General features: G+C 41.3%; 1 protein-coding gene across 2 annotated transcripts in view; it reads right to left on the bottom strand.

Moving 5' to 3' along the window:
- The window catches only part of LOC116894566 (NACHT, LRR and PYD domains-containing protein 4A-like), a 55,552-nt gene extending 44,538 nt beyond the window's left edge, over window positions 1–11,014 (bottom strand). Inside the window, exon 1 of one of the 2 annotated variants that reach the window (XM_032896279.1) lies at window positions 10,714–11,014. In XM_032896279.1, coding sequence (XP_032752170.1) covers window positions 10,714–10,990 — 277 coding nt within the window. In that variant the 5' untranslated portion in view covers window positions 10,991–11,014. The remainder of the gene's footprint in view (window positions 1–10,713) is intronic. The other variant, XM_032896280.1, reaches the window with a different exon arrangement.
- Between the last annotated feature and the right edge of the window lie 281 nt (window positions 11,015–11,295).

Raw genomic sequence — 11,295 nt, forward strand, 5'->3', positions numbered from 1 at the left:
GAGAGGCAAAGATTAAAACAGAGACTGAAGGAACACCCATTCAGAGCCTGCCCCACATGTGGCCCATACATATAGAGCCACCCAATTAGACAAGATGGATGAAGCAAAGAAGTGCAGACCGACAGGAGCCGGATGTAGATCGATCCTGAGAGACACAGCCAGAATACAGCAAATACAGAGGCGAATGCCAGCAGCAAACCACTGAACTGAGAACGGGACCCCCGTTGAAGGAATCAGAGAATGAACTGGAAGAGCTTGAAGGGGCTTGAGACCCCATATGTACAACAATGCCAAGCAACCAGAGCTTCCAGGGACTAAGCCACTACCTAAAGACTATACATGGACTGACCCTGGACTCTGACCTCGTAGGTAGCAATGAATATCCTAGTAAGAGCACCAGTGGAAGGGGAAGCCCTGAGTCCTGCTAAGACTGAACCCCCAGTGAACTAGACTGTTGGGGGGGGCGGCAATGGGGGAGGGTGGGGAGGAATACCCATAAGGAAGGGGGGGAGGGAAGGGGATGTTTGCCCGGAAACCGGGAAAGGAATAACACTCGAAATGTACATAAGAAATACTCAAGTTAATAAAAAAAAAAAAAAAAAAAAAAAAAAAAAAGAAATGTTCAATACCTTAGTCATCAGGGAAATGCAAATCAAAAGGACCCTGAGAGTCTAACTCACACCAGTCAGAATGGCTTAGTTAAAAAACTCAGGTGTCAACAGATGCTGGTGAGGATCTGGATAAATAGGAAGACTCCTCCTCTGTTGGTGGGATTGCTAGCTGGTACGAGTGGTTGACTCTGGAAATCAATCTGGCAGTTCCTCAGAAAAATTGGACACAGTATTACCTGAAGACCTAGCTATATCACTCCTGGGCATACATCCAAAGGATGCTCCAATGTATAACAAGGACCCATACTCCACTAAGTTCATAACAGCCTTCTTTATAATAGCCAGAAGCTGGAAAGAAACCAGATGCCCTTCAACAGAAGAATAGAAACAGAAAATAAGGTACATTTACTCAATGGGATATTACTCAGCTATTAAAACAATGATTTCATGAAATTCTTAGGCATATGGAAGGAACTAGAAAATATCATGAGTGAGGCAGCCCAGTCACAAAAGAACTTACATGGTTTGTACTCACTGATATGTGGCTATTAGCCCCAAAGCACGGAATACCTTAGAAAAACTTCACAGACCATATGAAGCTCAAGAAGAAGTAAGACCAAAAATGTAGATGCTTCAATCTTTCTTAGAAGGGGAAAGAACATATTCATAGGAGGATATACAGGAACAAAGAATGGAGCAGGGACTGAAGGAAAGTTCATCCAGAGACCTCCCACCTGTGGATCCATCCCATATGCTGTCACCAAACCCAGTCACTATTGCTGATGCCAAGAAGTGCTTGCTGACAGGAGCCTCATATGGATGTCTCCTAATATGCCAGGGCCTTACTGATACAGATGAGGATGCTTGCAGCTAACCATCTGACTGAGCACAGGGACCACAATAGGGGAGGAGTTAGAGAAAGTACTGAAGTAGCTGAAGGGGTTTGCAACCCCATAGGAAGAATAATATCAACCAATCATATCCCCACACAACTCCCAGGGACTAAACCACCAACTAATGAGTATACATGGAGGGACCGAAGGCTCCAGCCTCATATGTAGCAAGATGGCATTGTCTGGCATCAATAGTAGGATATGCCCTCGGTCCTGTGAAGGCTTGTTTCCCCAATGTAGGGTAATGCTAGGGCGGTAAGGTGAGAGCATCTTCATAGAAGGAGGGGTATTGAAGGGGGGGGAATAAGATAACCTTTGAAATGTTAATACATAAAATATCAAATAAAATAAAAAACAGTTTTTCCCATCAACTTCTATTGGATGGTTTGAGGGCACAATTTGATGATATTTTGCTATCTATCAGTCTGTCTGCCCATCCATCTGTCCATCCATCCATCCATCCATCCATCCATCCATCCGCCTACTACCTACCTACTTACCTACATATCCATGTACTGTTTATCTCTATCATTTCCTTTTTATTATTGACTTTGACTTGCAATGTACTTAGTGAATGTTCTCATTCAAAACCAGAAGGATCGCTTTCCTAGATAATACTTTGAACCATATGGAACCCTGTGCTGTGTGAAGCTGCACCACTTGGATATTAGAAGCACCAATCAGGTGTGGCAGAATGCATGGCTCTCTAAACTCAATTATCAGTGTCTGTTAACCCCTCCTACATACACAGATGAGTACACCTAACAGAGTGTAATAATACATGGTTGTCATGCAATGTAAAACTAAAAAATTGTATTACTATTAACAGAAGATTGACTACATAATGAAAACAGGTACTATCACCCTGACATTAAAAGTATAGAATAATGGGGCTAGAGAGATGCATTAGTAGTTAAGGGCACTGGCTATTCTAAAAGAGGTCTTGAGAGTGGTTTCCATCACACATATCAGGGTGCTCAAAACATCCTATGATCCATCTCGAGAGGGCCTGGCCTCTGCAGGCACTGCACTCACACACATAACCCCACACATATGCATGTACATGGGAAAATTTAAAAGGTGCCTTAAACATATTTTAACATACACAACCTACCACATACATGGCAAGAAAGCAAAAAGGGTACAGGTTCAAGGGCCTGAAGATAGTAGTGGGAAATGGAGAGTGACAGTGGTCAAATACTGAGAGCAAAGCATAAGGACACACACACACACACACACACACACACACACACACACACACACACACACACACACACACACACACACACATACACACACACAAATTTGTACTGAAACACTTTGTATGCCAAGTATAACAATTTTTAAAAGGCACTTAATAAAAATAAAAGGCAGTTTGGGAAATCAGTAGAAACTAAGGAAAAGCAAGGCATACATATATACAAAAGGTCTTAGTTTATGAATCAACAGATTCTGGTTGTGCCTGGAACTTTTCTGATCCCAGCCCACAGCTCCCTGCACCCAAATCCCATGATGTAGAGCTAGACCCTCAGAAGTGCAGAAACTTCTGAGAAACCAGAGGAGACTACTCTCTGCCCATATTCCCAACTCAAGAGGAAAGTGCCTAGTGCCATCTGTGCCTTCTGCATACAAGGACCTAGGAGCCATAGGGACAGGACACTTCTAGTTGCTGCCCTCACCGAGAGCTGAAAGCCAACTGCAAGGAGTGACTACACACCTGACAGCAGAACACTTGGTTCCCATAACTGGCTGAAAGAAAATAGGAAAACAGGTCTATAGGAGTGCCGACATACAGGCCCACAGGAGGGTCAAGCCACCACAGAAACAGCCAGAAAAGCAAACACCAGAAACAACCTGATGGTGAGAGGCAAGCACAGGAACTCAAGCAACAGAAACCAAGATAACTTGGAATTATCAGAGCCCAGTTCTCCCACCAAAGCAAATACTGGACATACAAAAACACCAGAAAAGCAAGATTTAGATTTAAAATCATATTTTATCATCATGATGGAGAACTTTAAGAAGGTCATAAATAACTCCCTTAAGGAAATACAGGAAAACACAAGTAAACAAGCAGAAGCCCTTTAAGAGGAAACACAAAAATCCCTTAAAGGATTACAGGAAAACATGACTAAACAGGAGTAGGAAATGAACAAAACAACCTAGGAGTTAAAAATGGAAATAGAAACACTAAAGACAGCACAAAGGGAGAAAACCTAGGGAAGAGATGAGGAGTCATAGATGTGAGCATCACCAACAGAATACAAAAGATAGAAGAAAGAATCTCAGGGGAAGAAAATACCATAGAAAACATCGACACAACTCTCAAAGATAATGTAAAACGGAAAAAGCTCCTAGCCCAAAACATACAGGAAATCCAGGACACAATGAGAAGATCAAACTGAAGGAAAATAGGTATAGAAGAGAGTGAAGACTTCCAACTTAAAGGGCCAGTAAATATCTTCAACAAAATCATAGAAGAAAACTTCCCAAACCTAAAGAAAGAGATGCCCATAAACATACAAGAAGCCTACAGAACTCCAAATAGATTGTACCAGAAAAGAAATTCCTCCTGTCACATAATAATCAAAACACCAAATGCACAAAACAAAGAAAGAATATTAAAAGCAGTAAGGGAGAAAGGTCAAGTAACATATAAATGTAGACCTATCAAAATTACACCAGACTTCTCATCAGAGACTATGAAAGTCAGAAGATCCTGGGCAGATGTCACATAGACCCTAAGAGAACACAAATGCCAGCCCAGGCTACTGTATCCAGCAAAACTCTCAATTATCACTGAGGGAGAAACCAAGATATTCAATGACAAAACCAAATTTACACAATATCTTTCTACAAATCCAGCCCTAAAAAGGATAATAAATGATAAAGCCCAACACAAGGAGATAAACTACACCCTAGATAAAGCAAGAAAGGAATCACCTTGCAACAAAACCAAAAGAAGAGAAGCACACAAACATAATCCCACCTCCAAATAAAAAAATAACAGGAAGAAACAATCACTATTCCTTAATATCTCTCAATATCAATGGACTCAATTCCCCAATAAAAAGACACAGATTAACAAACTGAATATGTAATGAGGACTCAGTATTTTGCTACCTGCAGGAAACACACCTCAGAGACAAAGACAAAAGGTTGGAAAACTACTTTCCTATCAAATGGTCCAAAGAAGCAAACTGGAATAGCCATTCTAATATTGAATAAAATCGACATTCTACCAAAAGTCATAAAAAAATATAAGGAAGGACACTTCATATTCATCAAAGGAAAAATCCACCAAGAGGAACTCTCAATCCTAAATATCTACACTCCAAATACAAGGACACCTACATTCATAAAAGAAACCTTACTAAAGCTCAAATCACACATTGAACCCCACACAATAATAGTAGGAGATTTCAACACCCCACTCTCATCAACCATCCAATGGAAAAAAGAGCATTTTCAATGAATGATGATGGTTCAACTGGAGGTCAGCATGTAGAAGAATGCAGATCGATCCATGCTTATTGCCCTGTAGAAAGCTTAAGTCCAAGTGGATCAAGGTCCTCCTCATTAAACCAGATATACTCAAACTAATTGAAGAGAAAGTGGGGAAGAGTCTCGATCATATGGGCACCAGGGAAAATTAACTGAACAGAACACCAATCGCTTATGCTCTAAGATCAAGAATCAACAAATGGGACCTCATAAAACTGCAAAGCTTCTGTATGCAAAGGATGCTGTCATTAGGACAAATTGGCAACCAACAGATTGGGAAAAGATATTTACCAATCCTCCAACTGATAGATGGCTAATATCCAAAATATACAATGAACTCAAGAAGTTAGACTCCAGAGCGCCAAATAACCCTATTTAAAAATGTGGAACAGCACTAAACAAAACATTCTCAGCTGAGCAATATCAAATGGCAGAAAAGCTCCTAAAGAAATGTTCAACATCTTTAGTCATCAGGGAAATGCAAATCAAGACAACCCTGAGATTACTCCACACACCAGTCAAAATGGCTAAGAGCAAAACCTCAGGGGACAGCAGATGCTAGCAACAATGTGGAGAAAGAGGAATACTCCTCCATTGTTGGTGGGATCACCAACTGGCACATCCTTTCTCGAAATCAGTCTGGAGGTTCCTCAGATAATTGGACATTGCACTACCTGAGGACCCAGCTATACCCCTCCTGGGCATATACCCAAAAGATGCTCCAACATACAACAAAGACACATGTTCCACCATGTTCATAGCAGCCTTATATATAATAGCCAGAAGCTGGAAAGAACCCAGGTGCCCTTCAACAGAAAATATGGTACATCCATACAATGGAGTACTTCTCAGCTATCAAAAACAATGACTTCATGAAATTCATATGCAAATGGATGGAACTAGAAAATATCATCTTGAGTGACATAACCCTATCACAGAAAAACACACGTGGTATGCTCTCACTGATAAGTGGATATTAGCCCAAAATCTCTAATTACCCAATATGGAATGCACTGACCACATGAAACTCAGGAAGGATGACCAAAATGCCAATGCTTCACTCATTCTTAAAAAGGGGCACAAAAATATCCATAGGAGGGGCTAGGGAGACAAAGTTTAGAGCAGAGCCTGAAGGAATGGTCACTCAGACCCTGCCTCATATGTGGCATATATATATATATATATATATATATATATATATATATATATATATATATATACAGCCACCAAAACTAGAGAAGATAGATGAAACTAAGAAGTGCATCCTGACAGGAACTGGATACAGATCTCTCCTGAGAGACACAGCCAGAACAGGTCAAATACAGAAGCGAATGCTAGCAGCAAACCACTGAACTAAGAACAGGACTCCTGTTGTAGGAATTAGAGAAAGGACTGAAAGAGCTGAAAGGTCTTTCAACCCAATAAGAACAACAATGCCAAGCAACCAGATCTTCCAGGCAATAAACCACTACCCAAAGAGTATACATGGACTGATCCAAGGCTCCAACTGCATATGTAGCAAAGGATTGCCTTGTTGGGGCACCAATGGAAGGAGAAGACCTTGGTCCTGCCATGGTTGGACCCCCAGTGTAGGGAATTGTTTGTGGGGGGTACTAAGAGGGGTCGGTGGGGTGGGGAACACCCTTATAGAAGGGGAGAGGGTAGGGTTTAGGGGACTGATGGACAGGAAACTGGGAAAGGGAATAACATTTGAAATGTAAATAAAAAAATCCATTTTTTTAAAAAAATGAAAAAAAAATTAATAGATAGGGGCTGGTAATATTCTATAGAGACATTTGCCATTAGGCCTGAGTACTTAAGTTTGGTCTGGGTCACCCAAATGTCAGAGCCAGAATTAAATCTCTAAGTTTTTCTCTTATCTCAACGTGTGAAGTATGGTATACTAATGAGTAAGTGTGTACAAACAAATAATACATGTAAGAAAAGTCAAAGGAAGCCAACAAGTGGATATTTTATTGCTTATAAGTGGCTGAATAGGGAATGAAGGGTCCAAGGACAGTTAGAAACTAAAGCTATCCTAAAGCACAGAGAGAAATATAAAAATAAATATATACAAGACACTGTATGAAGATCCAACATGTGACGTTCAAGAGACGGCTCAGGGTTTAACAGCACCCAGAAGTTCTGGGTTTAGTTACAAGCATCCACATGATAGTATCCACATTCTGTAGGTCCAGATCTGATGTACTCTTCTTGCCTTCAAGGTATATATAGTCCCTAAATAGTGTATGCAGTCACTCTCATATACATATAATATAGTTTCTAACTGTTCACATATATTTTAATCATGAATTAAAGACTCTTACATGCAACTGTATTTCAAGAAGAAAGTGGGAAACAACAAAGCACTGACACAATTTTAAACAAATAAAAATAACATGAATTGTATATACTCACTTATAAGAGGATATTAGACATAAAGTACAGGATAACCACACTATAATCAACACAACTAAAGAACCAAATAACAAGGAGGGCCCAAGGGACGACGGTTGAATATTTCTTAGAAAAAGAAATAAAATACATATTAGAATTTGATGGAGAGAGGGAACTGGGTAGAAGAGAAGATGGGGAGGTGATGAGGATGGGGGCTCTGGTTTAGGGAGTACAGGGGAGAGAGAATAGTAATCAATGGGGGGCAACTCTAGGATGTGCCAGAGACCTAGGATAGGGAGAGATCCCAGGAGTCTATGGATATAACTCTAGCTTATATTTCTAGCAGTTGAAAACATGGATTCTGAAGTGGCCACTTCCTGAAGCCAGGCAGTACTCGCCATGGAGGGATAAGGACAGCAACCTACCCACAAATCTGTCAACTCATTAATGTACCCTGCACACCTACAAGATGTTCAGAGAAAACAATGGAGCAGAAACTGAGGCAATGGCCAAGAAGTGACTGCCCCAAATTGAGACCCATCTTATTGGCAAGGACCAAACTCTGAGACTGTTAATAATACTCCATTATAGAAAGAGGAACACTCCTCCATTGTTGGTGGGATTGCAGACTGGTACAACCATTCTGGAAATCAGTCTGGAGGTTCCTCAGAAAATTGGACATTAAACTGCCTGAGGATCCAGCTATACCTCTCTTGGGCATATACCCAAAAGATGCCCCAACATATAAAAAAAAAGACACGTGCTCCACTATGTTCATCGCAGCCTTATTTATAATAGCCAGAAGCTGGAAAGAACCCAGATGCCCTTCAACAGAGGAATGGATACAGAAAATGTGGTACATCTACACAATGGAATATTACTCAGCTATCAAAAAACAACGACTTTATGAAATTTGTAGGCAAATGGTTGGAACTGGAAAATATCATCCTGAGTGAGCTAACCCAATCACAGAAAGACATACATGGTATGCACTCATTGATAAGTGGCTATTAGCCCAAATGCTTGAATTACCCTAGATGCCTAGAACAAATGAAACTCAAGACAGATGATCAAAATGTGAATGCTTCACTCCTTCTTTAAAAGGGGAACAAGAATACCCTTGGCAGGAAGAGAGAGGCAAAGATTAAAACAGAGACTGAAGGAACACCCATTCAGAGCCTGCCCACATGTGGCCATATATATACAGCCATCCAATTAGACAAGATGGATGAAGCAAAGAAGTGCAGAAGTGTAGATCGCTCCTGGAGAGACACAGCCAGAATACAGCAAATACAGAGGCGAATGCCAGCAGCAAACCACTGAACTGAGAATAGGACCCCGTTGAAGGAATCAGAGAAAGAACTGGAAAAGAGCTTGAAGGCTCTGAGACCCCATATGTACAACAATGCCAAGCAACCAGAGCTTCCAGGGGACTAAGCCACTACCTAAAGACTATACATGGACTGACCCTGGACTCTGACCTCATAGGTAGCAATGAATATCCTAGTAAGAGCACCAGTGGAAGGGGAAGCCCTGGGTCCTGCTAAGACTGAACCCCAGTGAACTAGACTGTTGGGGGAGGGCGGGCAATGGGGGGAGGGTGGGGAGGGAACACCCATAAGGAAGGGGGGGGGGGGGATGTTTGTCGGGGAAAGGGAATAACACTCAAAATGTATATAAGAAATATTCAAGTTAATAAAAAAAATTAAAAAAAATTAAAAAAATAATACTCCATTATGTTTGCAGACAGGAGCCTAGCATAACTGTCCTCTGAGAGGTCACCCACCAGCCAATAGAAAGAGATGCAGAGGCCCACAGCCTAACATTAATTTGAGCTTTCAGAATCTTATGGAGGAGTTGGAGGAAGGATTACGAGACGTGAAGAGAGCAGGGCCTCCACAGGAACATCAAAAGTGTCAATTAATCTTGGTTCCCAAAGACTGAATCACCAATCAAAGAGCGAGCATGGGCTGAATCCAAGCCCTCCTGCCCACAGCATGTGTGTAGCAGATGTGCAGCCTGATTTTCATGTGGGTCCCCCAACAACTGGAGTAGCTGCTGTCCCTGAATCTGTTGCCAGCCTGTGGATCCCCTAACTGGGCTGCCTTCTCTGGTCTCAGCAGGAGATGATGTGCCTAGACAAGAAGTGACTTAATATGGTAGCACAGGGTTGGGGCGGGGCATACCCAGGGGTCTCCTTCTCAGAGGAAAAGGGGAGGGGGATGGGTGGAGGATCTGTGTGAGGTGTTTATTAGGAAGAGGGGGGGTTGATATTGAGATGGAAAGCAATTTTTTTTAGATGTGGGGAAAAATCAGCACAATGACACCTTTTAAACACACAATGGCTGGAGTAAAGAATATTTTATAGCCACAGATTTAAGATTATCAGTGACGTCCAAACAGAATGAGCCTAGAACTCACATAAATCTAGGTTCATCGTACTAAAACACTAGAACATAAAAGACAAAGAAATGAATTAAACCTTACACCATCCGTGATATCTTATACCAGGATGATTCAAATGCATATATGATACATATGTGGGAGGGAGAGAGGGGTGCAATACACATGCATATGGAGACCAGAGGTGGATATTAGGTGTCTAACTGCTTATCACTTTAAAAGATTTGTTTTTAATTTGAGTAAATGAATGCTTTTGTCTGTATGCATATATGTGCACCAGATGTGTACAATGTCCTCAGAGGATAGCAGAAATCATTGGATCCCCTGAAAGTGAAGTCACTGATTGCTGTGAACCACTAGGTAGGTTCTGGAAACAGAGTCAAGATCCTCCGTAAGAGCAGGTGTTCTTAATCACTGACTTATCTCTTCAGGCCCTCCATCTCATTTTTTGAGACAGCTTTTTAGCTGACTTAGAAACTGCCAAACTGACTGGCCAACTTGCTGATATCTAAAGTCAGTTTTTCATGTTTAATCAGCAAGCACCTGACAGACTCAGCCACCTTCCTAACCCCATGAATATGATCTACTACAGGTGTTTTCTGTTGCTGCTAGCCTAAATTCATAGTGCTACCCTTTCACTATGGATTTAAGGCTCCAGTTTAGATTCAAGGGAACATTACTAATGTCCTGTGTAGAAACTTGCTCAACTAGTTAGAGCATGATAGCATGATACACTCATACTTTTGACCACACAGACTAGACCTAATGTGTCTACATAAAGCTGTCTCCTTCCTCCAGGAGAAAATCCCATTCTACCTGCTGCCTCTATGGTAGATGGGCATGAAAAATTTATCAAAACTAAGACATGATCCTCAATCACTGTAAAGAAGCTTTTGCCAACTCACCGTCAATCTCTCTTTTTGCCCTCTTTATGAGATCCTTCCTATTGATCTTCTGGAAAAAATTGAAGGTCATATCCCAGGCTTGCTTTTCTTCATAATGTTTCAACAGTAAGCTGGCAAGGTCTTCCCGAGATGCTTTCTTCACTTCTGTCCAGGAAACCTGCTTCAGCCCCAGTTGCAAAATCTCCTGTTTGAGGAACTCCTTAAACTTCATGAATTCTTTCTTGTTTAACTCTTCCAAGTACCACATAAGGCCAAAATCAGAAAAGAAAGATGCCATTGCGTCTTCAGGAAGATAGAGTACAAGGATCTGTGGGGAAATCAGGCAAGCAGCTGAGTTTCATAATTAAGATTAAACAAGGTCAATGGGAAATGTTTGAGCTCATAAAGTGTTTGCTGCACAATTGTAGGGGCATAAGTTGGGTCCACATCATTCATGTCAGAAGCAGGATGTGAAGCCACAAAAACCTTTAACCTGCTGTATATGTCTGGTCTTCAAGATATGTTGGAGTAAAGGGGATGTAGAACTTTTGGGAGTGGACAACCAGTGACTGATCCAACTTGAAGCCCATAATATGGGAGGGA

The sequence above is a fragment of the Rattus rattus genome, chromosome 2 (genome assembly GCF_011064425.1).
Source record: "Rattus rattus isolate New Zealand chromosome 2, Rrattus_CSIRO_v1, whole genome shotgun sequence".
NCBI classification, from domain to species: domain Eukaryota; kingdom Metazoa; phylum Chordata; class Mammalia; order Rodentia; family Muridae; genus Rattus; species Rattus rattus.